This window comes from Lycium barbarum, chromosome 8, assembly GCF_019175385.1.
Source record: "Lycium barbarum isolate Lr01 chromosome 8, ASM1917538v2, whole genome shotgun sequence".
NCBI classification, from domain to species: Eukaryota; Viridiplantae; Streptophyta; class Magnoliopsida; order Solanales; family Solanaceae; genus Lycium; species Lycium barbarum.
Window position 1 is genome coordinate 2,588,938 of NC_083344.1, and position 17,964 is coordinate 2,606,901.

Here is a 17,964-nt window from a genome sequence, read left to right on the forward strand (position 1 = left end):
CCCCTTTAGAATTTGCCGCCCCATCGAAAAACAGTCTCCACCCTGGGTACTCTTCTGCGATATCTTCTCCGATAAACAACACTTCTTCATCCGGGAAATAGGTTTTAAGGGGTACGTATTCCTCGCCCACAGGATTTTCTGCAAGATGATCAGCTATCGCCTGCCGTTTGACAGCCTTTTGAGTAACATACACAATATCAAACTCGCTCAACAACATTTGCCACTTAGCTAGCTTCCCCGTAGGCATAGGCTTCTGGAAGATGTACTTGAGCGGGTCCATCCTTGAGATGAGGTAAGTAGTATATGCAGACAAATAATGTCTCAACTTCTGTGCAACCCAAGTCAAAGCACAACAGGTGCGTTCCAATAACGTATATCGTGCCTCGTAAGGCGTGAACTTTTTGCTCAAGTAATATATTGCTCGCTCTTTCCTTCCTGTTTCGTCATGTTGTCCTAATACACATCCAAACACGTTCTCCGATACGGACAAATACAATAGCAAAGGTCTTCCAGCTTCTGGAGGCACCAAAACAGGCGGGCTAGACAAATATTCTTTGATTTTGTCAAAGGCTCTTTGACAATCTTCAGTCCATTTGGTAGGAGCATCCTTTCTCAATAACTTGATTATTGGTTCGCATATCACCGTCGATTGCGTTATAAACCGACTGATGTAGTTGAGACGACCGAGGAAGCTCATCACGTCTTTCCGACTCTTTGGGGTAGGCAATTCCCGAATGACCTTTATCTTCGAGGGGTCCAACTCTATGCCTCTCCTGCTCACAATGAAACCCAACAACTTCCCTGCAGGAACACCGAATGCACACTTTGCGGGGTTCAACTTCAGATTGTATCGTCTCAACCTGTCGAAGAACTTTCTCATATCCGTCAGATGATCTGAGCTCTTTCGTGATTTGATGATGATATCATCCACATAGACTTCAATCTCTTTATGGATCATATCATGGAAAATGGTGGTCATAGCTCTCATGTAGGTAGCCCCTGCGTTTTTGAGCCCGAAAGGCATCACCCGATAATAGTACACTCCCCAAGGTGTGATGAATGCTGTCTTCTCAGCATCCTCCTCGTCCATTAAGATTTGGTGATATCGCGCGTAGCAGTCAACGAAAGACTGCAACTCATGCTTCGCACAATTATCAATGAGCATATGGATATTCGGGAGAGGAAAGTCATCTTTTGGACTGGCTTTGTTGAGATCCCGATAATCCACGCATACCCTAACTTTGCCATCATTCTTTGGCACGGGAACGATATTGGCTAGCCAAGTAGGGTACATCGTAGTTCGAATGACCTTTGCATCAAACTGTTTGGAGATCTCTTCCTTGATTTTTAAACTTAAGTCTGATTTAATGTTTCTCTTCTTTTGCTTTACCGGAGGACAGGATGGATCAAGAGACAACTTATGCGAAACAATGTCAGTGCTTAATCCGGGCATATCATCATAAGACCAAGCAAACACATCTATATATTCTTTCAAAAGTTTGATCAATTCTTCTCTCTGCGACAGGGTCAAGTGGACACTGATTCTTACTTCCATCATGATTTTTGAATTACCCAAATTTATAATTTCTGTTTCATCCAAATTTGGTTTTGGCTTATTTTCAAAATCCTTAGTTAATCCCTCAGGTTGCATATCTCCTTCAGAATCTTGCTCGGCATTTCCTACGGCTTGCTTGTTTCATTATGTGTCACTTTCACAGTATCGGCAGATTTATTAATTTGATTGCTGAAAAATAAATTAAACAAAGACGAGAATATAAATAAAAGCATGGCTTGAAAATTGCATTTGAGCTTCAAAAGTTTGGAGGCAAAATAACAAAAGCATAGGCACGATTCAGGCCTCAATTTCGAATCGTGTCTGTTTCATTAAATACTGAATACAATTCGTCTACCAAGACTCCCGGAGAAACGGGGGCGGGGTACAAGTCCAATTGTTCAAACGGCATCCCGGCTCTGCATCCCAGATATTCGGGTCTTCAGAACACCCATTCGAAACCATATTGCATTCAGCTTCTTCTTCGGCGATGAATAAGTTCTTAAAACTTTCCAGGAGGTTGTCTTCAAGTATTTCCTCTGATGCTTGGGCAGCGGAAGCCTTAAGAAATGACTGATTCAGGCAACGAACAGGCTTTGGCAAGGGAACGTCACTTCTTCTTTTGAGACTAGCCGAAGCAATCTCTTCGGGGGTGGGCTCATATCCGAGATCGAAAGTATACTTGTGCCCGGGCAGTTGAATTGGTTCCACAATTCCATCCGAGTTCAGACCAAGGCCTTGACCGGGTCGGAAGCCGTTCTTCAGCATCTCCCACGCTACCATCATAAGTACCTGTGGCATTCCATTTTCCTCGCTTGAGCAGCGCACACATTCTCCTTGATATGGAAAACAGATCCGTCTAGCCTTTCCACACTTCCAATAGGAGGAACTGAACATTCCGGGTAGAGAGAATTGTTGCCTTCTCCATGGATCACTATTTCTTGATGATTCCACACAAACTTTAAGCTCTGATGCAAAGTGGAAGGAACCGCGCCAGCCATGTGGATCCATGGTCTCCCGATCAGCAAGTTGTAACTGGTAGATATGTCCATCACTTGGAACTTCACTATGAACTCCACAGGCCTAATCTCCAGAAACAAATTGATCTCTCCAACAACATCTCTTTGGGCTCCGTCAAACCCTTTGACACTGACTTGACTGCCGCGGAGTTTCCCGACATCGATCCCTAAGGCTCGTAGAGTGGCAACAGGACATATATTCACAGCTGAGCCTCCATCAATCAGTACTTTGGAGATGAACTTATCCCTGCATCTGATGGTGATGTTCAATGCTTTGTTATGCCCCAAACCTTCAGGTGGCAACTCGTCGTTATGAAAAGAGACCCGGTGGGCCTCAAGGATTTCCCCTACCACTTCGACTTCAGCTTCTGTAACAGTCTTCTTCGGGCCGTTCTCCTTGGCAGAGAATATTCTGTTGTAGAACAATTGAAGAAAACGCCAGCCCAGATTTCCTTATTTGCATTATTGATGAGTTATGAAGCTCATAGGAGTGCTCTAGTGAAAATACTGAACGAAGCCTATGTTCCGGCCGAGACTTCCAGTGAGAAACTGTCAGCTATGGTAGGAGAAATCCTTGAGGCCCACCGGGTCTCTTTTCATAACGACGAGTTGCCACCTGAAGGTTTGGGGCATAACAAAGCATTGAACATCACCATCAGATGCAGGGATAAGTTCATCTCCAAAGTACTGATTGATGGAGGCTCAGCTGTGAATATATGTCCTGTTGCCACTCTACGAGCCTTAGGGATCGATGTCGGGAAACTCCGCGGCAGTCAAGTCAGTGTCAAAGGTTTTGACGGAGCCCAAAGAGATGCTGTTGGAGAGATCAATTTGTTTATGGAGATTGGGCCTGTGGAGTTCATAGTGAAGTTCCAAGTGATGGACATATCTACCAGTTACAACTTGCTGATCGGGAGACCATGGATCCACATGGCTGGCGCGGTTCCTTCCACTTTGCATCAGAGCCTAAAGTTTGTGTGGAATCATCAAGAAATAGTGATCCATGGAGAAGGCAACAATTCTCTCTACCCGGAATGTTCAGTTCCTCCTATTGGAAGTGTGGAAAGGCTAGACGGATCTGTTTTCCATATCAAGGAGAATGTGTGCGCTGCTCAAGCGAGGAAAATGGAATGCCACAGGTACTTATGATGGTAGCGTGGGAGATGCTGAAGAACGGCTTCGACCCGGTCAAGGCCTTGGTCTGAACTCGGATGGAATTGTGGAACCAATTCAACTGCCCGGGCACAAGTATACTTTCGATCTCGGATATGAGCCCACCCCCGAAGAGATTGCTTCGGCTAGTCTCAAAAGAAGAAGTGGCGTTCCCTTGCCAAAGCCTGTTCCTTGCCTGAATCAGTCATTTCTTAAGGCTTCCGCTGCCCAAGCATCAGAGGAAATACTTGAAGACAACCTCCTGGAAAGTTTTAAGAACTTATTCATCGCCGAAGAAGAAGCTGAATGCAACATGGTTTCGAATGGGTGTTCTGAAGACCCGAATATCTGGGATGCAGAGCCGGGATGCCGTTTGAACAATTGGACTTGTACCCCGCCCCCGTTTCTCCGGGAGTCTTGGTAGACGAATTGTATTCAGTATTTAATGAAACAGACACGATTCGAAATTGAGGCCTGAATCGTGCCTATGCTTTTGTTATTTTGCCTCCAAACTTTTGAAGCTCAAATGCAATTTTCAAGCCATGCTTTTATTTATATTCTCGTCTTTGTTTAATTAATTTTTCTTTTATTTTTCAGCAATCAAATTAATAAATCTGCCGATACTGTGAAAGTGACACATAATGAAACAAGCAAGCCGTAGGAAATGCCGAGCAAGATTCTGAAGAATATGAAGGAGATATGCAACCTGAGAGATTAACTAAGGATTTTGAATATTTTGAAAATAAGCCAAAACCAAATTTGGATGAAACGAAAATTATAAATTTAGGTAATTCAAAAATCATGATGGAAGTAAGAATCAGTGTCCACTTGACCCCGTCGCAGAGAGAAGAATTGATCAAACTTTTGAAAGAATATATAGATGTGTTTGCTTGGTCTTATGATGATATGCCCGGATTAAGCACTGACATTGTTTCGCATAAGTTGTCTCTTGATCCATCCTGTCCTCCGGTAAAGCAAAAGAATGAGAAACATTAAATCAGACTTAAGTTTAAAAATCAAGGAAGAGATCTCCAAACAGTTTGATGCAAAGGTCATTCGAACTACGATGTACCCTACTTGGCTAGCCAATATCGTTCCCGTGCCAAAGAATGATGGCAAAGTTAGGGTATGCGTGGATTATCGGGATCTCAACAAAGCCAGTCCAAAAGATAACTTTCCTCTCCCGAATATCCATATGCTCATTGATAATTGTGCGAAGCATGAGTTGCAGTCTTTCGTTGACTGCTACGCGGGATATCACCAAATCTTAATGGACGAGGAGGATGCTGAGAAGACAGCATTCATCACACCTTGGGGAGTGTACTATTATCGGGTGATGCCTTTCGGGCTCAAAAACGCAGGGGCTACCTACATGAGAGCTATGACCACCATTTTCCATGATATGATCCATAAAGAGATTGAAGTCTATGTGGATGATATCATCATCAAATCACGAAAGAGCTCAGATCATCTGACGGATTTGAGAAAGTTTTTCGACAGGTTGAGACGATACAATCTGAAGTTGAACCCCGCAAAGTGTGCATTCGGTGTTCCTGCAGGGAAGTTGTTGGGTTTCATTGTGAGCAGGAGAGGCATAGAGTTGGACCCCTCGAAGATAAAGGTCATTCGGGAATTGCCTACCCCAAAGAGTCGGAAAGACGTGATGAGCTTCCTCGGTCATCTCAACTACATCAGTCAGTTTATAGCGCAATCGATGGTGATATGCGAACCAATAATCAAGTTATTGAGAAAGGATGCTCCTACCAAATGGACTGAAGATTGCCAAAGAATATTTGTCTAGCCCGCCTGTTTTGGTGCCTCCAGAAGCTGGAAGACCTTTGCTATTGTATTTGTCCGTATCGGAGAACGTGTTTGGATGTGTATTAGGACAACATGACGAAACAGGAAGGAAAGAGCGAGCAATATATTACTTGAGCAAAAAGTTCACGCCTTACGAGGCACGATATACGTTATTGGAACGCACCTGTTGTGCTTTGACTTGGGTTGCACAGAAGTTGAGACATTATTTGTCTGCATATACTACTTACCTCATCTCAAGGATGGACCCGCTCAAGTACATCTTCCAGAAGCCTATGCCTACGGGGAAGCTAGCTAAGTGGCAAATGTTGTTGAGCGAGTTTGATATTGTGTATGTTACTCAAAAGGCTGTCAAACGGCAGGCGATAGCTGATCATCTTGCAGAAAATCCTGTGGGCGAGGAATACGTACCCCTCAAAACCTATTTCCCGGATGAAGAAGTGTTGTTTATCGGAGAAGATATCGCAGAAGAGTACCCAGGGTGGAGACTGTTTTTCGATGGGGCGGCAAATTCTAAAGGGGTCGGCGTTGGAGCAGTTTTGATTTCAGAGTCAGGCCAGCATTACCCCATTTCAGCAAAGCTCAAGTTTCTGTGCACCAACAATATGAGGCTTGTATTCTTGGCCTCAGAATGGCCGTCGATATGAATATACAAGAGCTTTTGGTTATAGGCGATTCAGACTTACTGGTTCATCAAGTGCGAGGTGAATGGACCACTAAGAATGTGAAGATACTTCCATACTTGCATTGCGTTAAAGATTTATGTAAGAGATTCATCAAGGTAGATTTCAAACACGTTCCAAGGACACAGAACGAATTCGCTGATGCTTTGGCCACTTTGTCTTCTATGATTCAGCACCCGGACAAGAATCGCATAGATCCTATCAAGGTAAATGTGCACGATCAACATGCTTATTGTTTCTATGTGGATGAGGAGTCTGATGGAGAACCTTGGTACTACGACATTAAGAAATATCGTAAGACAGGAGACTATCCGGAAGGCATAACCAGTGTTCAGAAGAAAACACTTCGGAGATTAGCAAACCATTTCTTCCTAAGTGGAGAAATCCTGTATAGGAGGACTCCGGATTTAGGGCTATTAAGATGTGTTGATGCTAAAGAAGCGGCCCGGTTGATTGAAGAAATGCATGGCGGTACATGTGGGCCTCATATGAATGGCTTTACCCTAGCCAAGAAAATCCTCCGCGCAGGCTATTTCTGGATGACTATGGAATCAGATTGTATCCGTTTTGTGCAGAAATGTCACCGATGTCAGGTTCATGGTGATTTGATTCGAGTTCCGCCAAATGAATTGAATGTTATGAGTTCTCCGTGGCCTTTCGCAGCTTGGGGTATGGATGTCATTGGTCCTATCGAGTCAGCCGCATCGAATGGACACAGGTTCATTTTGGTAGCCATTGATTATTTCACAAAGTGGGTGGAAGCATCTTCGCACAAGTCGGTAACAAAGAAAGTGGTAGCAGATTTTGTTCGGAGCAACATTATTTGCCGATTCGGAGTCCCAGAATCAATTATAACAGATAATGGAGCTAATCTTAACAGTGATCTAATGCGGGAGATTTGCGAGACATTTAAGATTACTCATCGCAATTCCACTCCTTATCGCCCTCAGATGAATGGAGCAGTTGAAGCAGCCAACAAAAACATCAAGAGAATACTGAGGAAGATGATCGATAATTACAGGCATTGGCACGAAAAACTGCCGTTAGCTCTTCTCGGGTATCGCACTACTGTGAGGACTTCAACGGGGGCAACACCTTATCTTTTGGTCTATGGGACAGAGGCGGTGTTACCTGCTGAGGTAGAAATACCATCTTTGAGAATCATCCAAGAAGCTGAGTTAAGTGACGCTAAGTGGGTACAGAATCGATATGAACAATTGATGCTCATTGACGAAAAGAGATTGAATGCAGTTTGTCATGGGCAGCTTTATTAGAACAGAATGGCCAAAGCTTTCAACAAGAAGGTATGCAATATTCTTCCATGTAATGGCATTACTCTCCCGCGACGGGATGCGTAACAAACCTATATCGGGTTGGGTCTTTAAGATAAGATTTCAATTTTATTTCCGTTTGTAATCTATGAACTACGCTTGGCCTGATTCCCATGGGGATACGTAGGCGGCCCGCATAGGCCTCGGTCGCATCATTTTTAAACCCTCAATATCCTTTTGCTTGTAATTTATGAACTACGCTTGACCTGATTCCCATGGGGTATACGTAGGCGGCCCGCATAGGCCTCAGTCACATCACTTCAAAATTCCAATGTTATTTCCGCTTGTAATTTATGAACTACGCTTGGCCTGATTCCCATGGGGGATAGGTAGGCGGCCCGCATAGGCCTCGGTCACATCAATTTTATTTCTGCTTGTAATTATGAACTACGCTCGACCTGATTCTCATGAGGGATACGTAGGCGGCCCGCATAGGCCTCGGTCACATCACTTCAAAATTCCAATGTTATTTCCGCTTGTAATTTATGTTACTACGCTTGGCCTGATTCCCATGGGGGATACGTAGGCGGCCCGCATAGGCCTCGGTCACATCATTTTTACACCCTCAATTTTATTTCTGCTTGTAATTATGAACTACGCTCGACCTGATTCTCATGGGGGATACGTAGGCAGCCCGCATAGGCCTCGGTCACATCATTTTAATCCTCCAATATCATCTTTGTTTGTAATTATGAACTACGCCTGGCCTGATTCCCATGGGGGATACTGGGACAATATTTTGCAAAGATGCGCACCAATCGTGATTTGCCAGTCATAAGTGTCGTAGACATTCCAGAACTACACGCGGCCTGATTCTCGTACAGCCCGAGATATGTAGGCGATTCAGAGACCAGAGTTCGGTCGTAATATTCTTTACCCTTAGGCCCCATAATCCTTTAGCCGGGACAAAATAGGCTACTAAGTCAACGTCTTGGCCCGACAGCTCTATTCATCATTACCGGGCAAAGAGGGACAAGTTGTTGACACCCAATTTTGTCCCGCCTCTCCTCCGAAATACCTATTTATACTTCTGGTACAACAACAACAACAACAACCCAGTGAAATCCCTCAACGTGGGGTCTGGGGAGGGTAGAGTGTACGCAGACCTTACTCCTATCAAGGTAGGACGGCTGTTTCCGAGAGACCCTCGGCTCAATAAACACATAAAAAGAGGTCAGATAAGGCTAAGAGATTCAAAGTGATATGGAAATGAAGTAGCGCAAGCGAAACAGATAACATAGAATAATCAAAGCACAGGAAATAACAGATAATAGCATAAATCAGAGCACAGGAAATTATACTATGATAATGCGACTACTAATAAGACAGGATAAGGAGACTATCTATTAGCCTTCTACCCTAATGTGGGTCCTCCAAACCCTCCTATCTAAGGTCATGTCCTCGGTAAGCTGTAACTGCGTCATGTCGTGTCTAATTACCTCTCCCAAATACTTCTTTGGCCTACCCCTACCTCGTCTGAAACCAACCTTGGCCAACCTCTCACACCTCCGCACTGGCCCATCCGTGTCTCTCCTCTTCACATGCCCAAACCATCTCAATCTCGCTTCTCGCATCTTGTCTTCCACCAAGGCCACTCCCACCTTGTCCCGAATATCCTCAATCCTAATCCTGTCACTCCTGGTGTGGCTACACATCCATCTCAACATTCTCATCTCGGCAACTTTCATCTTTTGAACGTGAGAAATCTTAACTGGCCAACACTCCGCCCCATACAACATAGTCGGTCTAACCACCACTTTGTAGAACTTGCCCTTAAGTTGTTGTGACACCTTCTTGTCACATAGCACTCCGGAAGCAAGCCTCCATTTCATCCACCCTGCCCCAATACGATGTGTGACATCATCGTCAATCTCCCCGCTGCCTTGCATAATAGATCCAAGATACTTGAAACTACTTTTCTTCTGGATGGCTTGGGTACCAAGCCTCACTTCCAAGCCAGCCTCCTGAGGTGCTTCACTAAACTTACACTCTAAGTACTTTGTCTTGGTCCTACTCAGCTTAAACCCTTTAGACTCCAGAGTTTGTCTCCAATCCTCCAGCTTAGCATTAACTGAATTTGCTATTTAACCCAAGTTTACCCTTCACTGAATTTGAAGGGTTATTATGATTTGAAGAATAAGCTCTAAATGAAGAAAGGAAAGAGTTACCATAGCGAGGGAAACGCACAGAACTTATCTTCATCTTCAATGGATAGAGAGAGAGTGTTGCCCTAATTTTAGAAAGTCAAAAGGTATTGACATTTATAAATTGAAGACAAAAGAAAATACAAAAAAATATTCACAATGTAGTCATTAAAAGAGTTTCGTTTAAGGAGAAATTTATTCTTTCATAGTTTTAATGTTGTCTTTTTTATATGAGTTTTTTCAATATGTAGGTCACTTAACTAAATCATATTATAATATTATAGCATTTTAGTAAATTTTTGTTGTGTCTGATTTATCGCCGTTTAAGGTTTGTAATTATAAGCTTCCGCATGACGCCCTGACTATTTCAATGATCCAACAAGTGGTATCGGTGCTAATGGTTAAACCAATGGTTCAACGGGTTGAAGACAGGTTCAAGGCGGCCAGTTCTAATCAAGCTGCAATCAATTTCGCGATAATGAAGATTTTGTCCGAAGTACTATATGTGGAGATGAATTTCAACTATATTTTTAACACCCTGCTGTGCATCTTTAAAAATAAAGCAAAATATTTTTTAAAATAATTTTTAACCAATAATATTTTTAACCATGGCAAGTAGTGATGAAGATTATGTGAAGAAGACGAATCAAGTTTTATTAAGAAAATTCAGGCCAAATGTAAAGATTTGTTAGGATTTTGCCCTAATTTTCTTACCATATTTGGATTTTACCATTTCGGAAGGACAAAGAGTTACCATAATTGGTTTTACTTTTCCCAAAAGAAATTTTTTAATATTCCATAAAATTTTAATATTCCATATTTGGTAAACCTCGTTCTTGAAGGGAAAAGTTTTGACATCTATAAATTGAAAAATCCCTCTCATACAAAAGAAAACACAAAAAAACATTCATAATGCAGTCATTAAAAGAGTTTCGTTTAAGGGGAGATATATTCTCTCGTAGTTTTAATGTTTTTTTTTATATGAGTTTTTTTAATACGTAGGTCACTTGACCAAATCATATTATAATATTATAACTTTTTAGTATATTTTTATTGTTGTCTGATTTATGTCGTTCAAGGTTTGCAATTATAAGCTTTCGCATAACGCCCTGATTATTTCCATCCTAACAATCTAAACACTTGACGTTCTCAAAATTGATATTTACTGCTAGTTTACCCGAAGTATTTGTATGGCTTGAAGAGTAACCTCTAATAATTGTAGTATCCGAACCCAAATTGGAAGTAGCAAAGAAAGAGATGGAAGGAATACCATTGCACAGAGAAATTCTATTCATCTTCTAAGGCGTAAGTGTTGCTATATCTCTTTGAGGCTTAATTTTGCAAGAAACTTGTTATGTGTACCTTAATTTTGCAAGAAACTTGTTTGTGATCACTGATGACTATTGAGTTAGTACTCTTAACTGTTCATTTATAGAATTTTACTAGCGTTGTGCTTGAAAAGGATTTATGCAATATGATTTGCTGTAGAAGAGTGCCAGCTTTGCCAGAAACAAATTAGTTCAGATTTTTCTTGAGCTCACCTAACTATGGGTGATTATTTAGCAAAGTCATATCTTTTTTTTTTTTGTAACAATAAGGTCACTCAACTTTGTCTATATCACTTTAAAAGTCACCTTATTAATATTTAGCCAACATAATATGACATGACATGACATTTTATTTAGTCCACATGCACTTTTTTTTCCTTAGTCCACATGGTTCATTGCTATGTGGATTGGGAAAAAATTGATATGGACTAAATAAAATGTCATGTCATGTCATGTTTGTCAAATATTAATAGGGTGACTTTTGAAATGATATAAGCAATGTTGGGTAACCTTCTTGTTAAAAAAAAAAAAATGACTAATAAATAATCACCCATAGTTGGGTGACCCTCTGAATTACTATCTCGATTTTTTTTCGCTTGTTCATAAATGAACAAAGAATCTGCCCAAGTTGCAGTAAAATATTTGGAAGCTTCAATTTCAGATCAGTCTAGTTAAGGTGCAAGGAAGCAGTAGATGATTTACTAATTCATTGTGAGTGCTGATACAAGTGAAACAGGTGGCTCTTGGGGGTGCAATTGTCATCCAAATGTATTCTCCATGGCCAGACCTTTTGAAGGCCTCCCATATTCCCCAAAGATATTTATAAGTTTCGAACAAGTTCCCCAAAACATGTGGCTTTTGGGGGTGCAATTGTCTACCATATTCCCCAAAAGATTTCTATAACTACTTTGACAATAAACTTGCCATCTTTCTGAAACTTCCACCACAGTGAGTAGGCAACCTGATACGAAACTGTCTGTCTTTAGTACAATTATCAATGAGAAACAAAACATCACAACTGAAATTCAAAAGATTCTAGAGACGAGGTTAATTTTTTGACAGAACGTGATCACATTGATAAACTAAAGAGAGAAGTAATTGGATATATGTTACATTGTTACTCCTATCTTATAGTGTCCACAGGATTCCATATTTCATAGACACAAAATGTCTTTAATGACAGCTATGACAAAGCTACACATGCAGATATGATCATAGAACAATTTCAAAATTCAAAAACTAGTACAGAAAGCAAAGAGGTCACATCACCAACTTGAAAAGCCAGTCAACAAGGAACTGTTATCTTTGATAAGTGGTTGATACCTCATTCTCTAATAATTCCAGCAAGCGACTTCTTTTCCCCAGTATCCAAAACCATCATGGTCCTAACATTATGGTGTGTCATATGCATCTAAGCAATCAATCAGTTATCTCAAATTCTCGCTACAGAAGCAACATCACATAAGTGATACATAAATGCACATTCACTCTATGTAAAGTCAATGGTGAGATGCAAAGTCATTCTAGAACATCATTCTTAAGTACTTCTCCATGAAATATGATTGCTTGAGTTTAGACAGATAACAATTCAAATTTGGCTACAACAGAAGCCTAAATCTTGCTCTAAAGACACCCACAAAAGATCCACCAAATCTCGAAGCTAAGTAGTGGATTAAGATAACATCTAGGAAAATATTCAACAAGAAGATGCAAAATTTTAGATAATGCTTTTCAATCCAAAATTGAAAAATAAAGCTATTATCTTATAGAGAAATCTTTTTTTTTTTTTTTTTGTAGAACTGTTATCCTTCTGAATACTGTGATTAACTCAATAAGGTCCACCATTAACCATATGATTTTAAACTTTCCACCATTAATCATATGATTTTAAACTTTACTGCAACATCCAACAAAAAACATTACTGTTCCATCAATTCACGAAAACCCTAATCTCTAATATTAAAGAGATTTTGATGTAATAAGAAAGATTACGTCAATACTAACAGATAACAGAGAAGTAATTAGATATATGTTACATTGTTACTCCTATCTTATAGCGTCCACAACTAAAGAGAGAAGTAATTAGATATATGTTATATTGTTACTCCTATCTTATAGTGTCCACAGGATTCATATTTCATAGACAACAAAATATCTTTAATGAGAGCTATGACAAAGCCACACATGCAGACCTGATCATGGAACAATTTCAAAATTCAAAAACTAGTACAGAAAGCAAAGAGGTCACATCACCAACTCGAAAAGCCAGTCAAGAAGAAGCTGATATCTTTTATAAGTGGTTGATACCTCATTCTCTAATAATTCCAGCAAGTGACTTGTTTTCCCCATTATCCAAAACCGCCATGGTCGTAACATTCTGGTGTATCATCTGCATCTAAGCATCAGTTATCTCAAATTCTCGCTACAGAAGCAACATCACATAAGTGATACATAAATGCAAATTCACTCTATGTAAAGTCAATGGTGAAATGCAAAGTCATTTTAGAGCACCATTCTTGAGTACTTCTCCACGAAATATGATTGCTTGAGTTTAGACAGATAAAAGTTCAAATTTGGCTACAACAAAAGCCTAAATCTTGCTCTAAAGACACCCACAAAGGATCCACCAAATCTCGAAGCTAAGTAGTGGATTAAGATAACATCTGGGAAAATATTCAACAAGAAGATGCAAAATTTTAGATAATGCTTTTCAATCCAAAAATGAAAAATAAAGCTAATATCTTATAGAGATTTTTTTTTTTTGTTTTTTGTAGAACTGTTCTCCTTCTGAATACTGTGATTAACTCAATAAGGTCCACTATTAACCATATGATTTTAAACTTTGTTGCGAAATCCAACATCAAATTACTGAAACCCTAATCTCTAATATTAAGAGATTTTGATGTAATAAGAAAGATTACGTCATTACTAACAGATAACTGGTCAATGTATTGATTGGCCACAGAAGAAATCTGATAAGCGCGGCAGTAAGAATGCTTGTTTTTCCATCTTTTACGTTCTTAGTTTAGTTGATATTTTCCTTTTTCCCTTTACTTCTCCTTTTGAAGAAACCGTGACAAAACAAATGTCAGTTATCGGAAGGAATCTTCCGTAGTGGTAGTTCTCTCCTGAAACCCATGGATCTCACTCTGTTTTCTTTATTTTCTTTCAACAATCAAATACTAGACCAACAATTATTACATGTCAAGCCTATTCCACTCCATTGGAATTCGTTTTCATTTTTCAGCAATCAAGTCTAGCTATCATCCTTGGATAAATAGAGAAAACAGTTCCAGAGTGTACTAAAGGAAGAGAAGAGCTCACTCTCAACAGTGAAAAAAGATTTCTTAAATTCCTATACACAAAGAAAGAAAATGTACAGGAAGCTGAGAGGCTGATATAAGGAAGCAAAGCACCCCCTAGGTGCTACAAATAATAAAATTCTTTATTGCTTATGAAAAAGATGTGTCAATTACTCATACAAGGAACTTGGTGGACTTCCACATTTTAATTACTATTAACATGTTGCAAAAAATTTAAGCGTATTTTGTTGTGTTTGGAGCAAATACACTAAAAATGTCTAGAGGTTTTAGAAATGAAGCAGAAAATAGCACCCGCCATCAGTTGCATTGCTTTCAAAACTTTAGTTTCTGGCGTGACCGTGATAAGCTTATTCTGCAAACCCACACATAAACAAATTTGACATCTAGTAATAAAATGTCTCGCAACTACAGATCTAGCTCCTACAATAGCTTTTGACAGGAAGCACATTTCGATGCTGCAAATTTCTTTTATGACTTCTGAACAAGTTCTATTTCAATTTCAGGAAAATCACAAATATTCATACTATATGGTTCAGGGAAGTGGTGTACCCCTCAATAAGCCTGCCTGCAAAGCCCAAGCAACGTTCTATTGCATTGGAAACCATTTTTTGCAGTGATAAAAGGAAACTGTATCACAGTGATAGTGTAGCCGAATACATCAAGTGAAAGAAATATTCACTTCATAATTCTCGAGTGAAGTTCTGGTATCATGTCAAGGACGGAAGGATTCTCGCTTATAGCCTTTACCAGGAACTCAGCTGTAGTTGCATCAATTGAGAAGCCCCTTCCAACCATTTCCTTCATAAAAGTTGTCATTTCACTAATCATTGGCAAATACAATTGAGAAAAGACAATCAAAGCATCATAATAAATAAACACAAGTTAGGTTGAATCAATGAACCCAGTAATATAATACTCTAAACTTCAAATTGAGGTCAGTTAAACTTAGCACAAGTGAAAATGAGTACCAAACCATAGCACACACTTCCCTTCTATGATTATGCAAAGTTCTACTGTGTCCAACTTCAAGTCAATAAAGACTTTAGAAATTATCGAAAAAATACTGTTTCCACAGTAATTTATAAATTGCAGGCAGTTGTTATTGATTCTCAAATAGATAGAAAATGGTAATACACGAAGATAACTAAATAGCACCAAAAATGATATTCCTAGACTTAAAAATGTTTACACATAGAGGGAAACTCGCATTATTTATCATATGAAGAGAGCAGTAGTATCTGATCTCCAAGATAAAAGATTGGAAAAACAATGAAAATATCATAAGTGATGCACCTCCTCAATAAGCCTGTCTGGAAAGCCCAAGCAACATTTTAATTGACAATTTTTAGCTTCTATAATTGCACTGAACGCCATTTCTTTTGCGGAGATAAAAGGAACTTGTACCATAGTGATAGTATAGGCGAATAAACCAAGCGAAAGAGATATTAACTTCTTAATTTTTCAGTGAAGCTCTGGTATCATGTCAAGGACGGAAGGATTCTCGCTTATAGCCTTTACCAGTAACTCAGATGTAGTTGCATAAAATGAGAAGCCCCTTCCAGTCATTTCCTTCATGAAAGTTGCCATTTCACTAATTTTGCTACACCTAAGAAATCCTTGCACAATAACATTATAAGTGACATTGTTTGATAAGCAACCGTTGTCTTCCATTTTTCTTAGCATATCTTTAGCTTCATCAAACATTCCTTCAAGACAAAATCCATTTATCATTGCGGTGTATGTTCTCACATCCGAAAGCAATCCAATTGAAGAAAGCTTCTCGAATATGGCATGAGCTTCGTCGAGTTTACCATTTTTGCACAATCCTTTAATGACAATATTGTACAATTCAATATCAACATTTTCTCTCTTCCTTTCCAACTTATTAAAAAGTGACATAGCTTCTTCAACCAGCCCATACTTAAAATAACCATTGAGCAATGTGACATGAGTGTACAAATCAGGAATAGACCCTGCAGATAGCATCTCAACATAGATTTTTTCAGCAGATCCAATTCTTCCAACTACAAATAGGCCTTGCAAGATAGTAGTGTAGGTAAAAGTATTAGGTTTTAATCCCCTTTGAGAAATTTCACGCAACAATTGCATGGCCTCGACCAATTTTTTTTCCTTACAATATCCATTTATTAGTATGTTATAGCTAATAATGTCAGGCTCAATGCACTTATCTATCATGATATCAAACATTATCCTCGCTCTATACAGTTGACCACGTAAACAATATCCATCCATTATCGCATTATAGGTGATCACATCAGGCTCTACACCTTTATGGGTCATGTGTCTCATTACTTCCTCGGCATCTTCAACTTTCCCTTCTTTGCATAGTCCATCAATCATCATGTTAAAGGTGCGCACATTTGGATAAAGATTAAAGTTCACCATCTCAGAGAACAAAGTCTTAACCTTTTCCCATTGACAAAGCTTACAAAAACCATTAATTAATGAATTATAAGTGATTATGTCCGGAGGAATGCCTTTCTGCTTCATCTCATTCAAAAGGCTGATGGCAGCATCTAAGTTTCCATCTTTGCAAAGCGCATCTATCACAATGTTGTAGTTCTTTATGTTGGGCTTAGTATTCCCCTGTTCCATTAACCGGAGCAAACTCAAAGTCTTCTCAGTATGGCCCCTTTTGCTGAGTCCATTCATGACAGTTGCATATGTGAATTCGTTGGGCACACAAATCTTCTCTCTAACCAACTTTTTGAACAATTCAACCGCATCTTTAACCTTATTTTCAGCAAATAATCCCCTTATTAGGGTGTTAAAGGTGACAACATTAAATGGAATGCCATTCTTCAAGTAAATGGGTAATACCGAAAATGCACAGTCAACACGATGCATCAGGCAATAACTGTTAATCACGCTATTCAAGATGACTCCGTCAATTGGGGTACCCAATTTCTGCATTTCTCCAAAAAGAGAAACCACAGCAGAATAATGCTTCATAGTTAGTACAGTCTTAAACAATTTAGAGAAACTGACAACTGAAGGAGGAGGCTTCATTCTAACCATTTGATGGAAGAGAGTAACAGCATCATCTAAACACTTGACATTCTCAATCTTGCTATTTAACCCAAGTTTACCCTTTGCAGAAATAGATGTATTATTATGACTTGAATAATAAGCTCTAAATGTAGAAAGGAAAGAGTTCCCATAGCAAGGGAAACGCACAGAACTTATCTTCATCTTCAATGGCTAGAGAGAGTGAGAGAGTGATGCCCTAATTTTAGAAAGTGCCTTGGAACAAAATTAGGCAGAGGAAGTGCGTTCAAGGAGCAAATGAGAAAATGACTGAATTAGTCCCTTAAGTATATATATATATATATATATATATATATATATATATATATATATATGTATGTATGTATATAACATCTTAGTGCTTTAAGTTTGCCAAAAGGTTATACTTTATTCTCCCTCAAATATTTGCTGAATCACGTTTTTTACATTTGACAGGAACAATAAAAAAATAAAGAAATTAGTGGAACTCACATTTTTTTCCCTCCCATTTAGGAGGATTTATAGTATTTTCACACTTCTCCTCCAGTGTGACTCGAACCCAGGACATACCGGTCGTGGGTGGAGGT

The 17,964-nt window shown here is 39.5% G+C and overlaps 2 protein-coding genes across 6 annotated transcripts in view; both read right to left on the reverse strand.

Annotated features, from left to right (window-relative positions):
• Positions 1 to 17,964, reverse strand: part of LOC132605679 (putative pentatricopeptide repeat-containing protein At1g12700, mitochondrial) — a 96,470-nt gene that overhangs the window by 15,120 nt on the left and 63,386 nt on the right. The gene's annotated exons all lie outside the window — the stretch shown is intronic.
• Positions 13,140 to 17,662, reverse strand: LOC132605683 (putative pentatricopeptide repeat-containing protein At1g12700, mitochondrial). Of its 2 annotated transcripts, none has more exons than XM_060318868.1 (3): positions 15,801 to 17,662; positions 14,900 to 15,148; positions 13,140 to 13,422 (listed from the first exon to the last, which is right to left on the reverse strand). In XM_060318868.1, exon 1 carries the CDS (start codon positions 17,561 to 17,563, stop codon positions 15,812 to 15,814), a length of 1,752 nt encoding a protein of 583 aa, XP_060174851.1. In that variant the 5' UTR covers positions 17,564 to 17,662; the 3' UTR covers positions 13,140 to 13,422; positions 14,900 to 15,148; positions 15,801 to 15,811. The 2 variants fall into 2 exon arrangements, with proteins under 2 accessions (XP_060174851.1, XP_060174850.1); XM_060318867.1 differs by having other exon boundaries at positions 15,644 to 17,662.

What these genes read in the sequence shown, in the direction of transcription:
- LOC132605683 (XM_060318868.1), bottom strand. Translation starts at nt 17,563, where the DNA reads ATGAAGATAAGTTCTGTGCGTTTCCCTTGCTATGGGAACTCTTTCCTT.